This window comes from Leopardus geoffroyi, chromosome E1 (genome assembly GCF_018350155.1).
Source record: "Leopardus geoffroyi isolate Oge1 chromosome E1, O.geoffroyi_Oge1_pat1.0, whole genome shotgun sequence".
Taxonomy (NCBI): Eukaryota; Metazoa; Chordata; class Mammalia; order Carnivora; family Felidae; genus Leopardus; species Leopardus geoffroyi.
In genome coordinates, this window is record NC_059330.1 from 22,981,698 (window position 1) to 23,008,733 (window position 27,036).

At 51.9% G+C, this 27,036-nt stretch overlaps 2 protein-coding genes across 3 annotated transcripts in view; one reads left to right on the top strand and one right to left on the bottom strand.

Moving 5' to 3' along the window:
• On the top strand, positions 1-3,754 carry CE1H17orf50 (chromosome E1 C17orf50 homolog). Its single transcript, XM_045490536.1, has 3 exons — positions 1-1,201; positions 3,081-3,414; positions 3,508-3,754. The coding sequence occupies exons 1-3, from the start codon at positions 1,189-1,191 to the stop codon at positions 3,716-3,718; spliced, it is 558 nt and encodes a 185-aa protein (XP_045346492.1). The 5' UTR covers positions 1-1,188; the 3' UTR covers positions 3,719-3,754.
• The window catches only part of MMP28 (matrix metallopeptidase 28), a 26,461-nt gene continuing 1,988 nt past the window's right edge, over positions 2,564-27,036 (bottom strand). The window contains exons 2-8 of one of the 2 annotated variants that reach the window (XM_045490534.1): positions 16,594-16,673; positions 16,196-16,383; positions 10,829-11,053; positions 8,633-8,878; positions 7,225-7,374; positions 6,765-6,932; positions 2,564-5,922 (exon numbers count right to left, since the gene is read on the bottom strand). In XM_045490534.1, the coding sequence (XP_045346490.1) occupies positions 5,528-5,922; positions 6,765-6,932; positions 7,225-7,374; positions 8,633-8,878; positions 10,829-11,053; positions 16,196-16,383; positions 16,594-16,673 (1,452 nt within the window). In that variant the 3' untranslated portion in view covers positions 2,564-5,527. The remainder of the gene's footprint in view (positions 5,923-6,764; positions 6,933-7,224; positions 7,375-8,632; positions 8,879-10,828; positions 11,054-16,195; positions 16,384-16,593; positions 16,674-27,036) is intronic. The other variant, XM_045490535.1, reaches the window with a different exon arrangement.

Consider the following 27,036-nt stretch of genomic DNA (forward strand, 5'->3'; position numbering starts at 1 on the left):
CCTTTCTCCCTCAAAAAAAGTTAATAAAAAGATTTGTGTTCCTAAGCTCAGAGTTTCTCTTGTAATGCAAGCCAGTGCACATGCAGGCATTCACTGACACCCATCCCTGTGACACCCATGTCAGCAAGAGGTGCTGACACACATATGCTGATGTTGCTGTGCCATGAGGAATCAAGTCCTTGTCTCTGACCCAGGTGTTTTTTGGCACACCCATGACACTCGGGCAAGTTAACTCGTTAGCATTTGAGAGCAAAACTTCAGACCCTCCACAGTTCTTGACAGAATTGTCCCCATGTGACTAGGACATTCCTGGGAGCCGTTCTGTTCTCCTTGTCCTCCGTCCCACCCACCTGCCTCCACCAAACTGGGAGATGCCCGAGGGAGTGACCCCATTCTCCTCCACCCTCAGACTTGAAGGGAAACCAAATCATTCTTCCCCGTCAGACTGAGGCTCTCCGGAGCTGGGTTTGCATCCTCTGACCCCTCTGCATACTCCTGTCTCTGCCAACGCATGCCGCTGTGAAGGCCAGGAAAACTCATTTCCAGCCTCCATGATTTTGTCCCCTCCCCCAGCTCCAGTTCTCACACACACCTACACCACATTCTGGAGCTACACCCAGCTCTTGCCTGGGCCCTGCTTCCTACTGGACTTGGAGGCGTGTCCTCTGCTTCTTGGAGCTAAGGCAATGAGCTGGAAGTAAGTTGAGGGGGGAGCCAGAGTGAGGAAGGATAAAGACAGAAAAGGGAGGAGAGAACATAATGATACAAATAAACATAATGCTTTGAATGCTTTCTGTAGGCCAGGTAAAGTCTGGTACTGTGTGACTATCTCTGATTTACAGATGAAGAGACTGAGGGTCAGAGACAACATGCTGAAGGTCAGATAGATCTTACGCTTATGTGGTTGAGCTGGGATTTGAACCCAGCCTGCAGCAGGCCAACGCCACTCCTTTCTCTCTTATAATGCCTTGCCAAGAGGGGAAGGTAGGGGACACCAAGGTTTAAGTGCTCTTCGAGGCTCTAGAAAAGGCAGCTATTCCTTGGTGGGACCCTTTGGGCAGGTAAAATTCTAGCCCCACCCCCTGTGATCCAACAGAGGCCCTGGAGATCAAAGTTCTATGTGTCCTGGGACTTCCCTCTCATCCCAGTCCCTGATCAGGGGAAGAGGACAGCCCAGCCTTGGCAAGAATGGATAAGCACGGTGAGTGGGGCTGGAGGCAGGGTGGGGACCGAGGACAGGGCCATTGACTCCTGTTAAGTGTGGATGCAAACCCAGTGTAGACCAACTCACCCATCACCATAGCAACACCAGAGTAGAAGTCCAGCCTTTTCTCAGTTACTTGTACAAGCCCTCTCCTCTCTCTTTCCTGAATATTCTCGACATCTGCTCCCTCATCTTCACCTGCTGTTTTTGGGACCTTTGTCTTCTCTGCCCGAACCACGGTGACGATGCCTAAGTGGGTCTCCCTTGTCCTGCAGAGAGGCCATCCTAAAACACAGCTCTGAGCATGTCCCTCCATCAGAATGTCCAGTGGCTCCACCCTGGAACGACAAAGTCCAAACTCCACAGCCTGTCACCCAAAGTCCCAACCTTCCTGTCTAATGTCGTTTCCTATTCCCATTTCAAAAAGTTCCAGCACCCCTTTCTGGCTGCGCACTAAGTCTGGCCTTTTACGACCAAAAAGCTCCTTAGTGTGTTTTCCTAAAGAAAAGTGCAGTGGTCCCTGGCTTTCCAGCTTCAGCAACATCAAGAACTGGCAGAATCTTTGAAACAACTTTTTTGGGGAAAGATTTCAGAAGGCTTGGATGAAATTCAGAGGCCCCTCTGTTACCTACCTCGTCCCTGCCTGAGATGGTTGTGAAGAAGAAGGGGCACAATGTATGGAGAGTTTAGCACAGTGATTGCATACTGTGAGTCGTAATGAGTTGGTGCTCATTACATGTGAGCTGGAACACTAATTTTATCATTCTCCTTTGTCCCCAACCTCTTTAAACAGGACAGGCAGGGGTCAATTGCAATTTTCTTGACCTTTTCAGGGCAAACCACGGTTGTATCCTCCCTGCCCTCCTCCCCCTGCTTTTTGTTAGAAGTCTAGCTCCCCAGATCCAGCGGATAGCAGGGCACACGGTGGTGCCAGGGGAAGAGAGGGAGGCTACCAAGTAGTGGACACCTCCCAGTAGAGGCCAGGTTACTTTCAATGCCCCCCACCCCGGGTGGGGGAAGTTCCTGCCTGCCAAGACTACTGTGATGAGTTATGAAGTCTGTGCTCTCAACAAGGGAGGGACAGTGGTGGCTGAAATCCAGCTGGCAATTGGGGTCAAGCCCGGAAGGAGGCTTTTCCTAATTGGCTCACTCCCAGCACCACTCCTTTTCTTAACTGGCCTGTCCATGTTGTTGTTGTAGGTGGTGCTGCTGATGGTGTGTGTATATAGTGGGGTTTTTAGTCTGCCCAGAGGGGGCACTTTTTTCAATTGTTTTCCTCATTGCAGCTGGGCTTCCTTAAGGCAAAGCCCACTTTGAAGAAGGAAATCCTACCCAGAAAACAAAATCTAAACAACTCTCTAGAAAAGCTGCACTTCAATGTTTATTGACAGCCTACACAGAGATCAGTTCCCACCCTAGAGCCAATGAGAAGGAAGGTGGTGATGAGCCAGCACAGCCTCCGGGTTCGGGTTTGGGTTCGCAGCCCTCGTTGCTGCGCCTTGATGATTGCCTCCCAGCAAGCCCTGGGCTGGGCACTTTACAGAGATGCGACCTGATACCTGCCTCACGATGGGCACCACTTTTGACAGATGGGGACACAGAGCTTGACATGACTTGCCCCGAATCCTCAGCAAGGAAGAGTAGAAACTTAGGAAATGGCGGGGGATGGGGGGACAGCCCTGCAGGCTTGTCTCACCCGGGAAAATCCTGCACACTCCGTAACCCTCTCTTCGAAATCCTACTAGCCTGGTGCGTCTCGTGCACACCGTCCTTCAGGCGCCTGTCTTTTTGGGGGGGTCGGGTTGTGAACAACAGTCAGGGTACCCGGCTCTTCCCCGGGGACACCGGGCCCGCGCTGACCTCCTCCCTCCCGCAGGAGTGAAGACTCCCTTGTGGAAGAAGGAACTGGTAGAGCCGCAGGCCAGAGAGGCTGCGGCGGCGGAGGAAGAGGAGGAGGGGTTGGAGGAAGAGGAGGACGACGACGAGGACGAGGAGGAGAGGCCGCGGGAGCAGACGGCGGCCGAGGGCGAGGCGCAGGGCCGGGAGGCGGAGGGCGGCGAGGGTCGCGAGCTGGGCTCCGTGTCCTACTGCCCGCTGCGCCAGGAGTCCAGCACCCAGCAGGTGGCGCTGCTGCGGCGCGCGGACAGCGGCTTCTGGGGCTGGCTCAGCCCCTTCGTGCTGCTCGGCGGCCTGGCGGCTCCCGCGGACAGGTGAGGGCGCGCCCTGGCCGGGGCGGGCCGCACGCGCGAGGCCCCGGTGGGCGGGGACCGCGCCGGGCACTGAGCGTCCGGGGCCCCGAGCAGGAAGCGGAGCCTCCCGGAGCCGCCGTGCGTGCTGGAGACGCGGTGCCGGCCGCCGCGCGCCGGGGGCTGTGCGCGCTGCGAGATCCTTTTCTGCAAGAAGTGCAGGAACCTGCACAGCCACCCGGCCTACGTGGCGCACTGCCTTCTGGAACACCCGGATCTGCGTGAGGTGCGGGCTTCGGGGGGCGCGGGGGCCGCCGGGGGCCCCTGAGCGCCCCCACTGCCAGCCTTTGTGCCCTCCGTCCTCGCCTGACCCCAGCCTCCCCGCCACCTTCTCTCCTCTGACGCGGGGCGTTCTCCAGCACATTCCACAGAACAGCCCCTTCCCAGAGCCGCCCTGCCCGGAGCGCCTCCTCTGAGCCGGCAAGTGGGCCCACCTGTCACCGAGCGTCCACCCAAGGCTGAGCCCAGCATCACCTGGAGCTCCATGCCTCCGTTAGCGCCTCCCGAGGCCTCCGCCCCGGGGGGCACACAGTGCCTACCGCCCACCTGACTCACGTCCCCTGGCACAGCCTCACATTCATCTCTTGGGTATTTCAGGTCCGTCTGACCCAGTGGGCAGAGGCATTGCCTCCAGAAACTAACCCCTGGGTTCCCTCACCGCTGAGAAACCTGCCCCTGCCCCTCATTCAATAAAGCCTCTAATCAAAGTGTCAGTGCCTTGAGGTGGGGGCCAGGCGGCTCCCTTGAGGGTGATAAAGACCCTCATTTCCCCTCCCCAGGGTTCAAGCCAGAGGGAAAAGGGCAGGCCAAGAGCCTCCTCCCTCTATCCCCGCCAGGACTGGGCGGAACAAAGCACTTGCATCCAAGGGCAGTCAAAGGCCATTTCCCCCCACTGCACAGAGAAGAAAATGAAGGCGCAGGGCCAGAAATGCCCGTGGGGAGCTGAGGGCTGAATCTTGCCAGATCTTTCTCCCCTTCTGCTGGAAGCCTGGTCTTGCCAAGGTCAGTGTGTGTGCAAATGAGGCACTGGCAGGTGTGGAGGGGGGAGGACAAGAGACCCAGATGCTAAGACAGAGACTGCCTGAGGCAGAAGACAGGCTGGGGAGCTGGTTCCTTCTCCAGGAATCCCAGCTATTCTTGGCCAGCCAGCAGGAGCTCCTGGAATGCTGCGTGTGTGGCCCGAAGAATGGGGCCATTGTGAGTACCAGGCCTCCCCCAGCCTGCAGAGACCCCAGCGCCTGCAGCAGAGCAGCCCTCCAGAGAGGCCCCTGTCCTCTCCTTGCCACCCATGACTCTCCATCTGGCCTGGGGGGTAAGGGAGGGCAGGGACATGTTGCTTTTTCAGGCCCCCTCTCCGCATCGCAACTACTCACACACAAGTCTTGGCTTGGATGAAAGAACATGGTTCCAGCTTCTCCGGCATTCGTGCCCCACCTGTTCTTCACTGGCAACCATCCCAAGGAAGATTGATGCCCGCCTCCAGACCCAGAAGCTGGCGGGGGGGGGGGGCACCTCTTTATTCCAGCCTCCCCACCCCCCACCAAAAGTCATGCCCAGCAGGCCTGCATCAGTCTCCCTCTTGCTCTGGATTCTAACCACCCCCTTCCCTCCCACCCAAGGCTCTCTGAGGTTGGAAATCCTTGTACCCAACCCACCCAAGCTTCCTGGAGGTGAGGCCTCTCATTTAAGACAATTCTCCAAGAACTGAGCCAGGAGGTCCTGAGGGGAAGGAGAGGTTGCCAAGTGGTCGCAACCTCTTCATGGAGTTTTACATCCTCCCCGGTTGCCCAGTGCCACTGCCTCATGGACAGGAAGTGCACCTTTAGCAGAAGGAACAAAATCCCCAAGGCTTAGGGAGGAAAGTCCTTTGGGGAAAGGTTTGAGACCCTTTTCGGCTTCTGCTTGGATTGATCCCACAAAGTTCAATGTCTTGAGAGCACATTCTTCAGGGAACAGATGCAGACGTGGTCTGGTCTTCTGCAGGGAGGCTCAGAGGCTTCCAAGACAGGGCTTGCCCCTGGGGCAGGGGACACACGTTGGCCATAGGGCATCAATTCACTAAGAGGTGGGGGCGTCTTCAAAATAGGGCACCCCCCGAGTTGGCGTGCCAGCAGCCCATCCAGGGCAGCTCTGTGGCCCAGCGGCCCGAGTCCGTCACCTGCAGTTTGGTCTGGTCAAGGCGCCAGTAGCGGTCATCTCTGAAGAAGATGATAGAACCGTCGGGCCGGGGCAGGGCGCCACTGACCTCCTCAGGGACACCGTCCCAGTCCTGCAGGCCTCGGGGGTAGTAGGGCTCCACCTGCAGTCCACCTCGGGCCAGCACGTAGTAGCGGGCACCCTTGAAGAGTATCAATCGACCCAGAGGAGGGAAGAAGAGGGCCGCATCTGGGTGGCGGGGCAGGCCTCCTGCCCGGCACAGCTGTGGTGAACCCCACACTGGCTTAGGGCCCCGGAACCTCCAGCATCGGCTCCCTGTAGGACATCGGGAGAGCCAGGGTGAGCGGGTGGCTCTCACCCTTTGGTCCTCCACCTCACCTGTGTCCCCCCATTCCCCTGCTCCCCCTCATCCTAGAGCCCAAGGTGGTTAGTATTTGTGATAATCAAAATACTCACAAATAATCACACAGCACTACTAATTCGTTACACCCAGTACGGAGGGACTGTTGTGGCCTAGACCTCCAGCAGGTGTCAGCAGAGGGCAGAGGGCACTGTGGGAACCCATCCCTGGGAGGCGGGAAGCAGGCCCCTCCCTGGGTAGGGAGTGGACTACCAGGAAGGCCAGTCACCATCTTTTCTACAGAGTTCTATGAAGGCAGGGATTTCTGTTTTGTTCACTACTGTAGCTGTAACACCTCCAACAGTGTCTAATGCATACAACACATTCAATATTTGTTGGATGAATGAAACTACTCAATATACTGCACACTCCTCAGACATCATGCTGTTTGAATTCTTCCCCAAGAAACCCGAGGGATTATTTTCCTCATTCAAGAAATTCAAGTCCGAGAGTTAAGTGACAGGCCCAACCTTACACAGCCAGGATGCCAAGGAGGTAGGACTTTCCGCTGGATCGCAGAACTCGGGAGTGGTTCTCTGTTCCCCTTCTAGACTCTTCTCTGCAGCTCTCCCACCCTCTCTCTCTGGGACAACCTCCACACCCACGCCCCCCAACCCATCACTGAAGGAACCTCCTAGTAGAGATCCCTGGGGTCACAGGTTCAGATTGGAATTGAGACTCCTCCCTTCTGTTGACTTTGGACAGAACACCTCCCTTCTCTAGGCCTCAATTTTCTCATCTGCCCCAGGGCTGGTACCTTTGAAGAAGTAGAAGTCCCCATCATCCAGTGACACTGCAGCAGCCTCAATGTGGGGGGGCAGCCCTGCCCACCTCTCCTGTAGTGGATGTGGCTCAGAGACATTGCCATTCGGTGTCACCTCCCAGAAGTGGCTTCCTTGAAAAATGTACAGTCGCTGTTGCCCATCTGTCCGGAGACAAGAGAGTTGAGGAGTGACCATTGGCCTCCTGCCTTCCTTCCAGGGAAGGTGCTTCCCAGGCAGAGGAGAGATGTGGCCTGCTCAGCTGGGACAGAGGGAAGTGCACAGGACGAAGCAGGGTTTTGCTTGGTGTGGGCTTACTACCCTGCAGGATGCTTGTGGCTTGGGATTTCTGGATTTTATTATTCATAACCCCACCTTGTATTCCAGCTCTGGAGACCCCTGGAGATGTGGGGGAGGAAGGAAAAAGGAAGTGAGGCACAGGTGGGACCATCTTACCTACAGTGATGGCATCGAAGGAAGCATGGCAATATTTAGGACCCTGAATTTCAGGGTGCCTTCCCTGTGTTCTGTGGGGGTCCCAGGCCTCGAAGTCAGTGAACAGCTTTCCTGGGAGCTGGATGGCCACTGAGCCCCCCTGGGGCTTCCCTTCATGGGGAAGGAGAGAAGAGGGAGAGAACACACACGGGTTGGGGCGGGTGTTGAGGGCTCAAGACCTCCCCTTTGGCTCCTTTCATCTTTATCTGGTATGAGAGGCAGGGAAGGAGAGTGGGGGTGGGGGTGGGTTAAGAATGGTCCTTGGTTGTTGGTATTAACCACAGCACTAAACTCAAAAGTCCTCTCTTCTGCCCAACAGTCTGGGAGAGAGGGACCCGTTGGAGTGGGGGACCAAACAAGAGTTTGGCACTAAGAAGGGCAGAAGGTTCTCTCCCCTGAGTCCTGGGCAACACAGATGGCATGAGGACATGGTTCAGGGGTCCAGGCTGTGATAGTTACAGCAATTATAGTAATTACAACACTATTTCACTTAGGAGACTGAGGCAGAGTCCAACAAGCTTAGAATTTGGCACCAGCTCCTGAGTCCGGGTCTACAGCTTTCTAGCTGTGTGACCTTGGACAAGTGTTCTAACCTCTCTGAGCCCTATTCTCCCCCTCAGTGGACAAAAGGATACTTATGCCGTGAGTGTATTGCATGTTAAGTGACTGGCCGGTAATATACATCCATGAAATAGCAGCTGTTTGTGTAGGTTTCTTAGAGTACAAGAGAAGTTCATGACCACTAGTACTACCACCCTGTGAGGTAAGCAGTTATTATCTCGCAGAAGGTGAAACAGGGCTCCTAGGGGGTAAATGCTCTGCCCAAGAGCAGCTGCTTAGCACGAATGGCATGGGCTCTTGGCCCTGCCCACGCACCGTGCACTCTGAGGGAGGACAGCCCTGGTTGGGCGGCAGCACTGGTCAGTTCATTCTGGGGAGCAGACCTCGTCTGAGTCTACCTCCAGGCAGAGGCCCAGGCTTGGAGGGAAGTGGGCCCAGCGTCAGCGACGCGGGAGGCTGGGGGGGAGCAAGCGGAGCGGGAGCGAGGGCTGGCATGGGGGAAGACGTGGGACCCCTGGCTGGGTCTGGGTGACTGGGCAGGGATGCGAGAGGAACTGCCAAGACTGGGGCTGGGCGGGAATCCGGAATTGCATGGAAGGGAGGGCTGTGCGGCGCGGGACCTAGTCGGGATCGAGAGGCCAGGCATGGGGGACAGCAGGAGCGCGAAGGTTTTGGGATTTGAGGGGAGCCCGCGGCTTCCGGATCGGGAGGGACCGGTGGCAGGGAGGCCGGGTTCCCACGCTGGGGACTCGGCTCCGGCTTGCAGCGCGGGCGTCCAGGCCCCGGAGGCGGGGCGGCGGGGGCTCACCATACAGGTCCTGCACCGCTAGCACGTCGTCCCAGCTGAGCAGCGCGTCGCGGCCCAGCCTCTTGTAGTAGGGCGCCATGAGCGCGCGCGGCGCGGGCGAGTGGGCCAGGCCGAGCGTGTGGCCGATCTCGTGCGCCAGCACCACGAACAGGTTGCGCCCGCGGCGGCGGCTCAGGGACCAGCGCTCGTCGCGGTCGAAGTGCGCTTCGCCACGCCGGGGCAGGAAGGCGTGCGCCAGGGCGCCCCCTGCAGGCGGCGCAGAGGGTCAGGGGGAGCCAACCGCTCGCGACACCCCCAAATTCCACCGTCCCGCGCAGGGGCCAAGGGGTGGGTGTGGCTGTCTTCTGCTGCATAATTCCCCTCCTAACGACGTCTGTCAGAGGCTGAACTGTGGAGCGGTGAACTGATGGCGAGGCTATGGGGTGGAGGCGCCTAAGAGGCAGCGTGGTATACACACAGCATGAGACCAAACTGCCTGGTCTTCTATCCTGGTTTCACTATTTTCTAGCTGTGTGACCTTGGGCAAGTAGCACCCCCTCTGATCTGAAATGGGAATGATGATAATGAGCTTCTTCCTCACGGGGTTATGCTGAGGATTAAAGAGGGATGTGGTATATGTGTGTGTTACGTATAATATTTAGTGCCTCGTCCGTAATAAATGCTGCATAGGAATTATTTTCAAAAAGATATGGGAATAGGTGTAGTGGTTATCCCAGAGGTGGGCATGATGAGACCTTACGGATGTTGGTACTGTTTCTTGATCTGGGTGCTGGATATGTGTATGGGTGTGTATAGTATCTTTAATTAAAAGTATATATATTTTTGTGTTCTTGCCTTCTTTGTGGGTCTCTACCTGCCAGGTTGTAGTAGGAGTGAGCAGAGGGAGTGAGCTGGATCAGTGATGTTCAAGCTTGTGACATGCCCCAGAGGGAGCTTATCAGTCATGCAGTTCCCAGGGCCTCACGGTTCACAGTTCACTTTCTGCAGGGGCAGGGGTCAGTGAACTGTGCAGTGATGATGTTGGCCTAGAAGCCTGCTGAGGGTGCTTCCAGCATTGCCTTCTTGGGGCCCAGGCCAACGGGGAATGCCTGCCATTAAAGGAGAACCGCAGGGAGTGTGGGGAATGGGCCGTGTGTATGAGGAATACATGCCTCCTGTTTTGAATATGCCTCGAGCAATGTTAGCCCTTTCCATTCAATTCTCCCAACAATCTTGGGAGACAGATGGCAGGTTTCAGAGGGAGAAGGCCTAACTCAAGAAGACAAAGCACCTGTTCTAAATCAGAGAGCTTTCTCCCAGTCCAGCACCCTCTTAGCCACCGGACCCCACCTGGGTGTGGGCATAAACATCTCATGTAGATATCATGGGTGAAGTGACTCACATGTAACAATACGTATGTGTTCCATGTGGATTCCTGAAAAGCTTAGATTTCTCCCAGTCCTACCCTGGGTACCACCAGCAGGGCCTGGATGTTGGCTTTGCTCTGAGTGGGCTTGTTGGAAAGCAGAGGAGTGTAAGGGAGGTGTGGGCCCTATTGCCCAGGCCACGCAAGGTCTCAAGTCCCCACCATGAAGGGATCTGATCAGGTCTCCTTCCCCCATTAGCAGGAGGAGATGCACAGGGAGCCTGCGTTCAGGTTCTGAAGACCAGTGTTGGGCAGAATGGGAGGAGAGCAGTTTAAACTGCCTTTAGGTTGGGGGCAAACAGGAGAACTGTCTGGGCTGTGGGAATGGGAAGCACTTCCGTGACAGGTAGGGGGTAGAATGCCTCTTGCCCTGTGGCAGTGACTGTGGTAGTGGGTGCAGGGAGGGTAGGAATGGGGTAGCAGTGGCCTCTGGGTGTTTTCAGGGTGTTGGTCTGGAGAATATCCATGTTTGGAGGACAGGAGAGGCATGGGGCTCTCTAGAAGCAGAGGATGGATGACGGGACCTCAGAAGATTCTCCCAGAAAATACTCTGGAATTTGCAAAGCACTTTCCATGCAGAAGCTCATCTGGCTGTCCTTTCAGCCATGTGGCACACAACTGGACAGAAACCATTGTTCCCATTCTATAGATGAGGAGCCTGAGGGCTCTTTAAAAGGGAATGCAGCTTGGTCAAGGCCAAAGCGAGAGTTTAGGCTCCATTGCCCTCCCCAGACAGCCTTTTCTACCGGGTTCCCCTCCTGCCATGGGAGAGAGAGCCTCTGTGTCAGCACCTGGGCCATCAAAGGCGTTGCCCAGTCCGTCGTTGTGGTCCCCTTGGAAGAAGGTGAGGCGGATGTCAGCGGGGACTGTGGCTGGGGCCTCCCAGAACTCCAGCGCCGAGACATTGCTCCACAGCTGGAAGGCAGCTCGAACAGCCCCGCGAACTGCTGGCTCGGGTAGGTGCTGTGGCCAGTTCACCAGGCGGTAGGAGAGGTGCTGCTTGTACCACTTGCTGCCTGCCAGCCAGAGAGGCCACATCAGTCATACCTGCCTGCAGAACCTGGTGCTGGTCCCCGGGGACCCGTATGATGGGGAGACAGACCCTCGTCCAGGGAGTCCTGGATGTGAAGGCAAGAAAGGCACAGCCCTCGCCCTGGGAAGATCCCATCTGGCTGGGGAGACACTGCTCTCTTGCACACAGGACTACCTTTGTCCTGGAGAGTCCCTGGTCTAGTGGCTTAGTCGGGGGAGGTCCCCGGGGAAAATGTGATCTCTGCCCAGGAAGAGCCCCCAAAACCTGAAGGACTCTCTGGTCTGGGGTCTTTTTCTTCCCCACAGCCTGGGCTGAACCTGAAAACAAGTCTGCACCTCTTGCTGACGACAAATCCCTACCCCTGCCTACTGTGTCAGGGGCTGGAGGAAAGATGGGGCCACCGGGGCCACAGCTGTGACCCCCTCTCACCCCTTCTTCCTCTCTACTCTTCAGGCCCACCTGCCCCTCCCATTCCAGTGCCTCAGGCCTGCTGCCAGTGAAGCTACCAAGACCCATTTATTAGCGTCTTTCCCTGACCCCTAGCCCCCACCCCCCACTTCCTCAGGGACTCTCAAGAGCTCGGAGGTGAAAACAAATAAGAACAAAGGGTGTGTTTTGTCACTCACTGACAGAGAGAAATTTTTCCATCTCCACTTAGTTACGAGTTTCTATTCCTTTGCCCAGAATTGTAATTCCTCCTTTAGGCCTAAGACTCTGGACTCTTGCCCAAGCCTCAGGTCAACCCCCTACAGCTCACCACACACCCAGGACCAGGGTGCTTAGAAGGTCCAGAACCTGAGTTTTTCACAGACTATTTCTGAGCCTTGTAAGCTCAGGGGCTGAGACGGTGACCCCAGGTGGTGGAAGATTCACAGCTCAGAGGCAGACCTCATGGGCCCAGGGAGTGCACAGGTATCATGCTATTTTGGGGGCCCCAGTTTCCCAAATGGACCAGAATTCCTGATGTACGGGTGACAAGGAGGTGACCAGGCCAGGGAGCACAGCCCTCTCTTTCCTTGGAGGAACAATTGAAGATTCAGACCTGCTGCCCTTCTGTCTTGGGGAAGTCCTTGCCCAAACTGGGGAAGAGGGCTAAAGTCATGGAAGGTTGGCCATCTCCTTACCAACCTCTCTGCTGTGTTCTCGGGAAACTGAGACCAGGGGGAAGGGACCTGTCCAGGGTCACAGAATGAGTGAGTAGCCAAGCTAGGCCCTGAGCCCAGGCCCTGACATCTGACACTGTGCACTTTCCACTATACTACACAGGTAAGCAGGCACATTTGCTAAGATTCAGGGCTTGTACATTTGTGTAAACATGGCTCCTTTCAGTCAAAACAGGGGCTCTGCATGAGCTGAAATTCTCCAGATGGAAGGGAGGGTGGTAGAGAGCAGAGGAGCTGAATGCCCTTTCCCTCCCCCGCGCCCCCCTTCATTCCCCATGGAAGTGGGGGAGGGGCGGGTCTTTTCTCCCACCCTGAGCCAAGCTCCATTCAAGGCAATGCTGCCTCCCTGGGCCTGTTTGGCCTGGCGGCCACCCAACCCCTCCCAGCCAGTGACCCAGCCTCTGGGAGGGAAGAGGGAGGGATTCTTAGGAAGGGAGGGAGAAAAGAAAGGCAGAGGGAAGGTCTGGGGTGCAGAGGTGCCTCAGAGGGCTCTGGACTGGCTGGCGCTGGGCACTTCCACACCTCGCTGTGGATGACTGACCCCCAGACTCTCCCCGCCCACCTTCAAGCTTCTAGAAGTGTGAGGCAGCTCCTTCTGCCTCTTTGCCAATGGTGGGGGAGGGGGGGCTTACTCCCTGGACAAGAAAGGGAGAGGGTGGGCACTTCTCTCACTGTAGGTAGCCAGGGAAGGTGACAGCTCACAGGATAAAAATCCTCTGAATCTGTGTGTGTGTGTGTGTGTGTGTGTGTGTGTGTGTGTGTGCATGTGTTTCGGGGAGGATGGGGAGGACAAACAGGAACAGGACTGAGAGAAGAAAATGGCTAATTTTTCTTGGGAGGGGTTGTTGGTGTGCCCGCCAGGAAGGAAGGAATGCCCTGGCCAGCAGCCTGAGCCCTCTGTCCATCCTAGAGCAGGCTGGCCGCCTCCGGCCCCATCCTGAACTCTGGGCCAGGCAAGGCTGGATTCTGTAGTGACTTCTAGGCCACAGAAGCACCTGGCAGTGCATCCCCCACACCCTTGCTCCAAAATCCAAAAGGGAAGAGGAAAGGTGAAGGACACCAGGAGTGCAGACACCTTGTTGGGGGAGGACCCTGGAGTCCTGACGTCCAACAGTCAATGGATACTGAGGAAAGAGCATGGGTTGGAATCCTAGTACTTCTACTTATAACCTTACATAGCAAATTATGGAATCTCTCCAAACCTTAGTTTCCTTATTTGCAAAGTGCAATTTATAAGACTTGTTTCTGGTAAAAATGAAATGGCAAATGAAATGGCAACATATAGCTGCTGGGCGTATGGTAGGTGCTCAGTAAATATCCATTCACTTCTCCTTCCTTTTCCACCCCAGATTCACCCCTGTGTCCCCCCAAACCCACCAGATTCACCCCTGTGTCCCCCAACTCTCCCATCAGATCCACCCCTATGCCTCCCCAACCCCCACCAGATTCACCCTTGTATCCCCTCCACCTCCACCAGATTCACCCCTGTGCCCCGCCCCCCAACCTCCACCAGCCCCAACCCCCCACCAGCTCCATGAAGGACCAAGGGGGATTGAAAATCTCCCCTGCAGGCACAGAGCGGACCAGACATTCAGAATGAGGTTGCCAGATTTAGCAATTAAAAATATGGAACACCTAGTTAAATTTGAATGTCAGATAAACAACAAATAATTCTTTTAATAAAAAGTGAGAACAAAACAATTATTTTTTGTCCATCTGACATTCAAATTTAACTGGACATCCTATATTTTGTCTGGCAACCGTACCCTTGAACCTGACTTTGTCAGCATAGCATTCTCCACAGAATAGACAGTCATGGGCCTGGAAATCCACATCATTTTTAAAGCACCTACCCATGTTCTGGGGTTTTCACATGTGGAATCTCACTCAGTCCTCCCAATGACAAGAAGGCTTGGCCACACCCTGGCTATGTGGCCCTGGGGAAGTTCCCCAAGCTTGTTGTCCCTTAGTTTGCCTAACTGTAAAATGAGGATAAATGGCACCCATCTCATAGGGTTGTTATGGGATTAAGTGAGTTAATCCATTTAGAACCATGCTTGGCGCATCATAAATGCTCAGTAAGGGTCAACTGTTATTATTACATTTTCTTTCCTAAGGAAAACATAGGAAGTGTTCAGTGCCTACCAAGCATACAGCTCCTTTCTAGGGAACCTCTTCCCCTAGGGGATAAAGGATGTCAAGCTTCTTTGGGTCACGCTGTGAGCAAGAGGGACAGTCCCTGCCTAACTTGGCCACTGCTGTCTGGACCAGGGGTCAGTGTCAGACAGTGGCATGGGGCCAGGCTGGCAGGGCAAGGCCACCTGCCTGGGAGATGCCTTAGCTTAAATCTCTGTCCCAGATGGAGGCTCCAAATTAAACAGCGACAAATGGACTCCATCGGATTCAGATACTCCCTTGAGAAGGCATGAGAAGATGTCGCCAGAAGGAAGTCTCCCTACTGCTCCTGGATGCCCAGGAGGCATCGTCCCAGTTCCCTGGGAGACCACCTTTAGCCTGATGGTGGCATGCTGAGACTGTGTCTGGGGCTGCCCCCACCCTCCACTGCAAGCCCCTTCCCCTGGGTGGTCAGGGCCCATCTCTACTCTGCAGGCAGAAAGGGCCTGGGTCTTGGGTGAGGAAATGGAGCAGTGACACACTGCTGAACCCAGAGCCCTAGCTCCAGGAAGGCTGCGCCTCCGTTCCACCTTGCCTGTCCAGAAACACAGTGGGATGCAGAACAGGTCGACACCAAGGATGTCTGGAGCCCAGAGTCTGCCCCCCATCGCTGCCATCCTCCAGTAGCTAAGGGGAGCCGCCCACGACTTCCTTCTGGATTAGCTAAGAAACAAAAACGACCTATGTGCCTCCTGATCTGCTCATAACAGACATCGTCGGCGAAAGTGGTTAATGCAAATTAAAAAAGGCAGTGACCCAAAGTGCTCATGGTAAACTCAATTGTAGATGAAAGCCTGACTGAACAAGCCTATCTTGTTGGAAATCTTAAGAACTGCCAACATCGATCAGAGAAAATTAGTACAAACAAGATGTTAAAACCACACACAGTAAAACCTGTTATCCATGAAGAATTGCTAGAAGTAATCAAATCTTCATAAATCTTAGATCTGTAACTTCTGACCCTGGAAGATTGCATTTGGACAAAAAGGAGAAAGAGGAGGAGAAGGAAAGATAAAAACAAAACTACAAAAGGAAAATCACAATAGCAGAAACTGTGGTGTGTAAAATGAGCTGTGATGAAATGTCCAGAAGAGGCAAATCTGTTCTACTAGGAACAGAAAGTAGATTTCCTGTGGCCAGGGGCTGTGGGGAGGGGATAGGAGGTAGGGGGGAGGGGAGGGGGAGGAGGAGTGACTGCTACTGAGCATGGGGTTTCTCTTTGAGGTGATGAACATGTTCTGGAATTAGATGGTGGTAATGGTTTCACAATTCTGCGAATATACTAAAACCCATTGAATTGTACTTGTTAAACGGGTAAATTTTATGGTATGTGAATTATATTTCAATAAAGCTGTTAAAATGTGCTGTAGACAAAATAAAACTGATCAATAAGTCACGTCTTTGTTGAAGAATTCTTGTGAAAAAGGCATTGAATCTGACGAAAATAACTTTGGGACACTATAAAGCAAAATGTTCGCAACAGTTGAACTGCCCTGCATCACAAACTGATGGAGGGCTTGATGGGGTTTGCTCTGGAAAATATGTGCCCAATGAAAATTCATCGATGTGGGTGTAATTCTGATTTAAATGTCTGTGTTCACAAACACGGCCCTCTAGTTGAGGGGTCCTGCTCACCCACTGCTTACCCACTGCTCACCCCTCTCTCGCCCTAGGGAAGAGTTTACAGACAAAGCCCCTTAGAGGCTGAACTGGGTTTTTCTCCGGCCACGGGGCTTCCGGGTATTGAGGAATCCCAGCTCAGCTAGATTTAAACAGGGCTCACTCACCTTGCTTTGCAAAGCGTTTCTTCCGCCTCATTCTGGCCAGGCGTCCAGCAAACAAGGCACTGATCCTCTCCGTCCAGGCCGCCTGACTGTCTGTGTCTGCAACCCCACAGCGGGGCCGTGTCATCTGGCGCAAGGTGGCAGTATCCAGCATGCCACTGATGGGCAGCTGGGACACCCACTGGAACTCTCTGTCAGGAGGAATTGAGATAAAGGGTCACAGAGCAAGGGTGGGGGGTGGAGATGAGGGCAGGGAGCTTTCCCTGGGGACAGAGAAGGGAGGGAGCCATGGAGTGTGGCCCTTGGACACAGGTGGGAGGCTAGCCTCCCAGGAAGATGGAGGAGGCTACCCAAGCTTTGCCCTCCAGCACCCCCAAGTTCCCCACATCCCTCCATCCTACCTGAGGGCATTGCTGAATCTTGTCGAGGTGAGGTCTTGGGGGACCTGGTCCTTGAGATATCCGTACTTCTCCAGGAATGCCTGGGGGAGAGAGGAGTGTCAGCCTTCCCATGGTGTGGCATCCTTTCCCCTCCCTTGGTCTCTGAGACTCGGTGGCACATATATCATGCCCAATCTCACCTTCATCTCAACAAAGGGGAAGGAGTCCTGGGACCAAAGTCAGAAGGATATAGACTCAGTTCCTGGCCACCACTGACTAACTTGATGGTCTTGGGCAAGTCACTCAATATTTCTGAACATTAGTGTCCTTCATTCTCAAACTGGCCAAGCAGTCCCCACCCAGCATATTTCACCGCATGGTCAGCAATCACAGCAGGGCATGTGGCACAGTGGAGTTAGGGGCTCTGGAGTCACGTCGTCCTGGGTTTTAATCTCAGTTAGCAAGCTATTTCTGTAAATCACAGGTTTCTTATCTGTAAAAGGGGCTTAGAAATAGTACATAACTTACAGGCTTTTTGGTGAGGCTTAATCACAATAGTGAATACAAAGTACTCAACACAGTGCCTGTCACCTAGGAGGGGTCCATACAGAGTAGCTATTATAAATATAAATATACACTGTTCATATGCCTCAACTCTGCTCCTGAAGCAACTCTCCTCTCTAGGGAGCTGCCCCGTATTATTATTATTGTTATTTTTTTTTTGAGAGGTGGGGAGGGGCAAGGGAGAGAGGGAGAGAGAGAATCCCAGGCAGGCTCCATTCTCAGCATAGAGCCCGATGCGGGGCTATACCCCATGACCCTGGGATCATGACCTGAGCCCATATCAAGAGTTGGATGCTCAACCGACTGAGCCACCCAGATGTTCAGGGAGTTGCCCTGTATTGATCAGAAGTTGGGCTGGTCACCTGTGGGCTTTGTCATGCCTGGATTGGGAATTAATTCCCTTTCTAATTCTGGCTTCTTCCTAAACAATCCCATCCCCCCCTCCCCCCCCCCCCATATATATTTAAGGCCCTATGAACAACAAATGCACTTGCTCTCAATTCTACGGTTTGTCTAAAAATTTGGCTCCTTAGGAAAGTCGTTTTGGGGGGTGCCTGGCTGGTGCAGGTAGAGAAGCATGCTACTCTTGATCTCAGGGTTGTGGGTTTGAGTCTCTCGCTGGGTGTAGAGATGATTTAGATACATCTTTTTGAATTAGAAACCTACAACATGGGACGCCTGGGTGGCTCAGTCGGTTAAGCATTGGACTTTGGCTCAGGTCATGATCTCGTGGATCGTGGGCTCGAATCCCACATCGGGGACTCTGCTGTCAGCACAGAGCCTGCTTCAGATCTTCTGTTCCCCTCTCTCTCTGCCCCTCCCCTGCTTGTGCACGCGCTCTCTCAAAAATAAATAAACACTGAAAAAAAAAAAAAGGAACCTGCAACACTCTGTTTTCATGCATTCATTTGTTAATTCATACAATGTACTAGGTACCCTGCAATGGTCAGCGAGATACCCCTAAAGGAGCTTATACACTTGTGGATAGAAACAGACAATAGAAACCCAGAAAACAAGTAAAGGGGGCACTTTTGGTGCTATAAAGAAAAGAAACTGGGCGATGTGATGGAGAATAACTTAAATAGAAACTTTCCACCAGGAGGAAGAAGGACCAGGTCAGAGAAGGACCACCAGGTCAGAGAAGGACCATCTGAAGAGCTGATAGTTGATGTGAATCCTAAAGAATGAGAAGTCGCTGGCCATGCAATGAGGTAGGAAAGGGTATTCCAGGCAGAGGAACAGCCAATGCAGAGCCCTGAGCTAGGAACGATGTTGCTGTGTCCAAGGAGCAGAAGGAAGGCTGGAACACAGAAGTGTGAAGAAGCAGGATGTGGGATGAGGCCACAGGGAGAGGCAGGACTGTCACCAAGGTAGGAAATGGGAGTTTTATTTGGGTCTTGATGATGGGTTAATTGTGGGGAATGAAAGAAAGAGAGGAATCCTGGGGGCGCCTGGGTGGCTCAGTCGGTTGAGCGTCTGACTTCGGCTCAGGTCATGATCTCATGGTTCATGAGTTTGAGCCCTGCGTTGGGCTCTGTGTTGACCGCTCAGAGCCTGGAGCCTGCTTCGGATTCTGTGTCCACCTCTCTCTCCGCCCCATCCCTGCTTGCGCTCTGTCTCTCTCTTTCAAAAATGAATAAACACAAAAAACGTTTTTTTTTTTTTTTTAAAGAAAGAGAGGAATCCAAGATGGCTCTTCAAGTTTTGCCTTGGATGGCGATGCTATAGACTGTACGAGGAAACCAAGGGGGGGAACAGATGGGGGTGGTTGGGACAAAGATGAACACTCAGATGTCAGACGGCCCTGGTTGTATGATCCTGAAGCTCATCTAGCATGTAGATGATGTGACCGCTATGATATCACAGCTGGATGTGATCCTCCGGGGAAATTAGTGTAACTGGAGAACATCTTGTGGCCCAAATGCCTGTTACCCACTGCCTGTCCTCACACACCTGGAAGTTGCTCTCCCCGCAGCCACGTGTTTGGAGGCCAGTGGAGAGAAGCATGTGACTCACTGTCCTTACCTATCACCAGCCTTACCCTTCTGGGAAACGATGCACTTGGCTCCCTGCTTGCCCTTGTCACTGCTAAAGCCTCATCAATGGATTAAAAGAAATGTCACCTCAGCTGCTTAATTCTTATGCAGACACACATTGTGTCTCCAATTTTACCCTCCTTGCTGTGTTACCTATATGGAAATAATTTTCTGTCTTCCTTGTTCTCTCACTCACTTTTCTTTGCTATATTTCTTTTTTTTTTTTTTTTTAGGTTTATTTATTCTGAGAGAGAGAGAGAGAGAGAGAAAGTGAGCAGGGGAGGAGGGACAGAGAGAGAGGGAGAGAGAACATCCCAAGCAGACTGTGTGCTGTCAGCACAGAGCCCAATGTGGGGCTCAATTTCACGAACTGCAAGGTCATGACCTGAGCTGAAACCAAGAGTTGGATGCTTAACGGACTGAGCCACCCAGGTGCTCCTCTTTGCTGTATTTCTTTTTTTATTGTTATTAATTTTTTAAATATTTATTTTATTTTATTTTATTTTTTTTTTTTAATTTTTTTTCAACTTTTATTTATTTTTTTGGGACAGAGAGAGACAGAGCATGAACGGGGGGAGGGGCAGAGAGAGAGGGAGACACAGAATCAGAAACAGGCTCCAGGCTCTGAGCCATCAGCCCAGAGCCTGACGCGGGGCTCGAACTCACGGACCGCGAGATCGTGACCTGGCTGAAGTCGGACGCCTAACCGACCGCGCCACCCAGGCGCCCCAAAATATTTATTTTATTTTTAAGAGAGAGAGTGCTCACGTGCTCTCATGAGCGGGGGAGGGGGAGGGGCAGAGAGAGAGGGAGACACAGAATCTGAAGCAGGCTCTAGGCTCCGAGCTATCAGCACAGAGCCTGATGGGGCTTGAACTCATGAACCTCGAGATCATGACCTGAGCCAAAGTTGGCACTTAACTGACTGAGCCACCCAGGCGCTCCTGCTGTATTTCTTAAGTCAATTCCAATCACAGCTGCTGTTTCAAGGAAAAAGTGCAAACAGAGAATGAAATGAGACACTAAGAGCCAGGATGGGCAAGTTCCTAAGCCTTTGCAAGTATCCAGCCTCTGTTTTGTGAATTTCATTATATCCGCCTTCAGCGACCTCCACATCCTCTTCTCAATAAAGGGTTCCCATAAGGAACCCTTATTCCAGACAAAAGAATACTCCCCGAGTCCATTTTACTATTTTTCTGCACTAATTTATTAGTATTTCAGTACTATTTTCTTTTTTCTGTTTCCAAATGTATACTATTTGGGGATGCATAATGGATTAAAGGGGTTCTAGTGGCTTAATCTGGAGACTATGTATTGCCTAAAATAGTGTGGCATCATGGACTAGCCACCAGGCTTGGAATCAAGCATCTGTTCCTGACCCTGACTTTGGGTGGCCAGGGACAAACTACTTAACATCTCTGAGCCTCTGCTTCTTTACCCACAATGTGAAAACAAGAATAGCCTCAAAGGATTCTCAGAAGGATGAAGTAAAGCAACGGACATCTAGCGTGCATAGTAAATACTCAGTGAACAGTTGATCTAGTTGATTTACCTTAGTAGAAACCTAACAGACTTTTGGAATGTAACCCATCTAACAAGATGGGAAACGAACGCTCTGAAGAAGGCAGTTACACCTCTGTTCTCCATTCAGGTGCTCTATCTTAGACTTGCCTCACCCCAGCCAGGTACCTTGTTCTCTTCCTTGCCTCCTCCCTTTCCCTCGGTGAGGATGGATAGAGTGGCTTTAAAAAAAATTTTTTTTAATGTTTATTTTTTATATATAGAGAGAGACAGAGTACGAGTGGGGAGGGGCAGACAGAGAGGGAGACAGAAACTGAAGCAGGCTCCAGGCTCTGAGCTGTCAGCACAGAGCCCGATGTGGGGCTCGAACCCACAAACCATGAGATCATGACCTGAGCTGAAGTTCAATGCTTAACCGACTGAGCCACCCAGGTGCCCCAGGTGCCCAGCCAGGCTTTCTAAAGGAAGCCAGGAAATCAATGTCCCTTAGAAGCAGATTTGCCGAGTGACTTGGGAGAGGCTGGGTCACAGGCTAACATGCTGGCACTCCCTGTGCTCCTCCCGGCAAACCCGCCCAGCCCTTATCAGAAAGTTGGCTCTGGTTTTGGAACTATGAGGCCTTGGACAGTGCAGGAGAAGGGAGGGGGTACTGACTAGCGGCGTCTCCTGTTTCCTGGCTGGGCTGCCGCGCCTGGTACTTTGGCAGGCACGGTGGTGTGGAGGGCAGGATGGGGGTGGAGGCCTTTTTTTTTTTTTTAGGGGTCCTTCAGAGAGGAAATCCTGGGCCTCTCTTCCTGACTGGTCTCTGGGACCCTGCGGGTTGCAAGCCAGAGCTGAATTCCCAGGAGGCTGTGTGAGCACGTGACCAGGCCAAGAGACACCAAAGGAATGAGAAAAATAAATTTTAAGAATTTGACATTCTATATTTCCATAAAAGCACTAAAATATTATAATAGCAATGATCAGAACTTAAGGATTCCCTTATACTTATTTTATTTTTAATATGAATATTAATTTTTAATGTTTATTTACGAGAGACAGAGAGAGAGAGGGAGGGAGAACGAGTGCACAAGCGAGGGAGGAGGGGCAGAGGGGCGCGGCTCCAGGTTCTGAGCTGCCAGCACAGAGTTTGACATGGGACTCAAACTCACGAACCCTGAGCCCACGACCTGAGCCCACGTTGTACACTTAACTAACTGAGCCACCCAGGCGCCCCATGAACATTAATATTTTTAATATGAACATTTTAAAATTACATATAGGAAGGGGCCCCTTCATGTCCTCAGTGCTGAGGGCTCTAAAGTCCTGCAGAGAGGAGGCAGAGCCACATCCCTGGGTGTTGTCCCCTAACTCTCTTCTGTGAGCCCATTTGCCAAGCCTCAGTTTTTGCCTGCCAAGGTGACAGAAATGCCCTGTCTGCATGGGATAAAGAGCAGGGGTGTGGGGCAGGTGACAGTGTGGCCAAGGGATCCCAGGAAGAGACATAGGACTAGGAGGTGGAGCTCCTGTTCTCATTCCAGCTTGATCACTAACACCTTGGAGGTGTCATTTCCCTTCTGGGCTGTCATTTTCCTAGGGCTTTTCCTGGGATCTCTTAGGGACCCCCTGAGCTCCACTTGGGGTTACCCCCATGGAGGCTGTGTCCTGGCAGCTCCTCTCAGCCTTGCAGTTCCAGACACCACGTTTTCTCTTTTCCCTGTTCTCCATCCATCCTCTCTCCTGCAGATCCCAACGCTTGAACTGAGCAGAGAGGAAGGCGGAGGACTGTGCCCTTCCATGATTCACCCTGCTCAGACCTAGAAGCTTGTGACAACCTGCCTCACCCACTTGCTCAGGGCTGGGGCCGCTTCCCCGGGGAGTCGTCTCTAAGAAGTCCTGGGAGGGGCTGTGGTGTCTGGGTAAAATGAAAATGATTCTCCCTGGAACCCAGGAAGCTGAGTGGAATTGGAACTCTGGGGTTCTAGCCTTGCGTCTGTCCTGACTTGCCGTGGGAGGGTGTGTAGAGCCCAGCCCCTTTAGTGCTTGAGGGATGGGGAAATTCTGGTCATTTTGTATCAAGGCAAGACTAGCAATGAGGTGTAGCAAAATGAATTGAGGCCTGAGTCGAGAATTCTGAGTCACTGGCCTGGCAGGGCAACAGCACTGGGCTGTGTCTTGAGTATTATTCCTTTGCTACTAAGAACTGTGTGTCCTTAGGCAAGTTCTGTGCCTCCCTGGGCCTCAGTTTCTTCTTCTATAGAATGAGAGAGTTGAATTAGAGCTAAAATGTACTCCACCTTAATCTACCATCATGACCTTGCCTCTGTAACTGATTAGCTACGTGAACTATGACAAAGTTACTTAACCTCTCTGTGACTCAAAGTGTGACATGGGGGTAAGAATGCTTTAGGTTTCTCACAGGAGTGTGGTAAAAATCCAGTAAGTAGATGCCTTGGGAGAGCTTTATGGTAGTTGCCCCATTAAAAACGTTGTGTCCCCCGCTATAGTCACAGAGAGTTATTGCTAGAAAGGAACTGTGTTAGGTAAGTCTAGGAAGGGCAGGGCCCAGTCTTACATCTAAAGAGTGGCTGTGATACCCTCAGTATCAAAGAACTGCAGGAGCAAAACTGAGACCAAGACTTTTTAAATTGCAAAATGGCAAGCTTATGCAGAAACCATGTTGCTTTACCTGTGACTTATTTCATCTCATATCACCTTTCATTGTGATTTCATTCTTTCCAGAGTGACTCTGTGATTGCCTTTGTCATTCAATACATCTTGAGCACTATTAACCAAGTCAAGATGCAAGGGATGATAGTTGGTGTTCTGCCTTGGCATGTTCTAGAAATAAAAATATTTTCTGGTAATCAGGAACACAGTGAGTCCTTGACTAGTGCAGAGCTTTTAAGGGGTTTCCACCTTTGAGTTTCAGAATCACCTTGCAAGAACATAGGCAGCATGGGTGTTGCTAATCCCATGTTAAAGATGGGGAAAGAAAGTCTCAGGAGAGCAAGCAGTGCCTTGCTAAAGGATCCTAAGTGAGTTCAGATCCTCTCTACCTATCCCTGGATGTCTTATTTGACATTCAAACAAGTGACTCAGAAGCTTTAAAACTGAAGGCAAAGCTTCCAACCTGCTCTCTCCACTGGGGAGACAATTCTTAAATGAGAAAAAGGAAAAGCTGGGGATGTTTCTAGCTGGATTCCTCCCACCTCTTCTGCAAGCAGGTTCAGGGGCAGAGCAGAGGAAAGATGTTTAGGTGGTGGACTCTGGCTTTCAACAGAAGCTGGGATCACATCTCCCATCACACCCCAAACAGGTCTTCTGACAAGCTACAGGTATTCATTCATCAGGACTCAAGCATGTTCCTTCCCAAAGACAAACATGTTTCCGGGATGCTTTGCCTTTGTTCTCTGGCTCCTGGAATCTACGGAAGGCCCCAGGGCAGTCGGATCAGCTCAGACCCTTTCCCTTTATTTTGGGCAAAGTCTCCCCTTCCCTCTGACTCCCTGCCTCTCCCCACCTTTCCCTTGTCCCTAGTCTCATATTCACAAAGTTCTGTCTGGGAGTAGCTTTGATATCCCTTGCTGTATTCCCCGCTTCTTTCATTTTGCGTCCTTAAGGAAGTTGGAAAAAATTAGCTGGTCAGTCTCCACCCAGACCCCTCTTGAACTTCTTCTAACGCCAAATAATCATACTGAATGGTCCTCACTAGGATTGCAGGGCTAAATTTATGGCATGAAATCATGCTCTAACCAGAGTTGTCCACCTATCTTGCTGCTATGTTCCTGCTTCCACCACCCAGCTTTTGCTAGATTTCTTGGTTTTCTACTGTTTTGACTACTGCTTTTCCACCAACTCATGGTTCTCTGGGACCCTTGAGAGCCTCTATTTACCCTGCACCCATGAGTCACTGAGCTGAGCTGAGGAATGGCTTCCACACCCGGGCTTCTGGGCTTCTGACTCACAAAAAGCCAAATGAATAGCTCTGGGGTATGAGAAACAGACACTGCATCTGGGGGTGGAGACTCCACAGAAGCTCCAATGTTTCCCTGGAGAAATGAACTAGGCAGCCCCTTATTGTACTGACACAATGGGAGTAGCTATGCAGATATGCATAGACCACCAAGGGGAAGGCAGGTCTTGGACATACCACCTGGGTGTTTTAAAGAAGGTCCAAGGGGCGCCTGGGTGGCGCAGTCGGTTAAGCGTCCGACTTCAGCCAGGTCACGATCTCGCTGTCTGTGAGTTCGAGCCCCGCATCAGGCTCTGGGCTGATGGCTCAGAGCCTGGAGCCTGTTTCCGATTCTGTGTCTCCCTCTCTCTCTGCCCCTCCCCGTTCATGCTCTGTCTCTCTCTGTCCCAAAAATAAATAAACGTTAAAAGCTTCTCTTTAAAAAAAAAAAAAAAAAAAAAAAAAAAAGATAAAAAAAAAAGAAGGTCCAAGCACAGCACAGAAGGTAGATCCCTTGGGACAGTCTGTGTCACCCAAAAACAGAGTAGCGCCTGACTGGGATCAGGAGGGGGGCCGAGGTGATGAGGTCATTCATTAACTCTCAATCCTGCAACTCAGCAGTGGAGGCCCTTCCTGCTCACTAGTGTCTCGTAAGCAGCCCTAGTTTTCCCAAGTGGGCAACAATGAACTTGTTCATAATGTAGCTTTGTGAGCGGTCAGTCTCCTCGTAGGCAAAGCCCACTTTGGAAAACCCTCAACTTTATTACTTTGTATGCATACAAGGGACACATACAGCCATGCACACAGGACGCAGGGATAAATACGGAGACATGGGAATGGGAATGCAGACACATGCACACAGACAGACACGGACACACAGGCAGATGAAACAGACACACACTCACACACCCATACAGGCACTGGCACACAAACACACCAAAGCCAAAGAATGTTAGCTCTGGGAGAGTCATTTAAGAAATTTTACTCCCTCATTTTAACAAAGGAGGAAACTGTAGCCTGGAGAAGTGAGGGGACTAGCTCAAGATCACACAGCTGGTTTTTATTCTTTCTTTCCTTCTCTGTCCTGAATTCTGAACTTTGCCCACAAGCTCAGCAGGAGTGCTGTGCTTTGCTTGGGGGTCTAGCTCTGTACTGCAGTCAGGGAATTATACCTGAGCAAAGAGCCAGGGTGATCATGGGGCTCACTTTGTGTGGTTCCCTTCTGTGGATGGTTATATTTCCCCAAGTGACCACAACAATAAGAACATTCCCATGCTCTTCTTACAATGACTTCAACACTCCTGCCACCAGTTGTGGGGTCTGTGTTCCTTCCCCTTGATCTGGAGCTTGTGACTGCTCCAGCTGATTGATGGGGTGCAGCAGAAGCAATGCTGTGTAACTTCCTAGTCTCAGTCATAAAGAGGATAGGACTTCTGCCCTCTCTCTGTCTCTCAGCACACTCATCCTGGAGACCCAGCCACCACATTTGGGCCCAAACCAGCCCACATGGAGAAACCATGTGGATGGGCCCATAGGAGAAAATCGTGGCCCCCAGTTGACAGCCAGCGAGGCTTCAGATGATCCCATCCTCAGACATTGTAGAGCAGAGATAAGCTGCTCCTATGTGCCCTGTTTGAAATTCTGACCCACAGTATCTATGAACATAATAAATGTTTGTTTGACTTTACTAAGTTTTGGGGTCATTTGTAACGTAGCCATAGTAACTGCAACACCATCTCTTAGGAATTATAGCCCTGTGCTGCCTCTTGTCCAATGCTGAAAATAGTTGCCTCACATATTTTGCCCTGTGTTATTGTTCTAGGAGAGCTAAGTCACCAAGTCAGGACTTTAATCTGTTCTCTAAAATAATGATAAAGATAAATAATAACAGCAACAATATTGAAAGCAACTTCCTTTTATAGACTGCTTTCTATGGACTGGGCATTGTGTTGAGCATTTTATATACATTATGTCAACGAAGCCGCATAGCAGTCTTATGAAATAGGCATTTATTATTAACCTCCTCTGTACAGAGAAGAAAACTTCATAGAGATTAAATGATTCACTTATGGTTTGCACACAGGTCTGTCTGACACTGAAGCTGATGCAATTGACCATATACAGAAGCTCATACAGACACACTCACACCCCCCAATCTGCATTATACATACATACATATGTACATGCCTAGGCATATAAAGATGCATACACACCCATTACACTTTTCCAGGATTTTTTATACATTTAAAATATTTCTTGTTCTCCGAGGTAAAAATCCCCTTCCCCCAATTTATGTTAAATAGACTGCAAGAGACCCAATCTGCTTAGTATTATGCTTCCCAAGCACACCCCAAGATAAAATTCTCTCCATCTGGGGCCACCACAGGCATGGGCGGCAGAGATATTGTC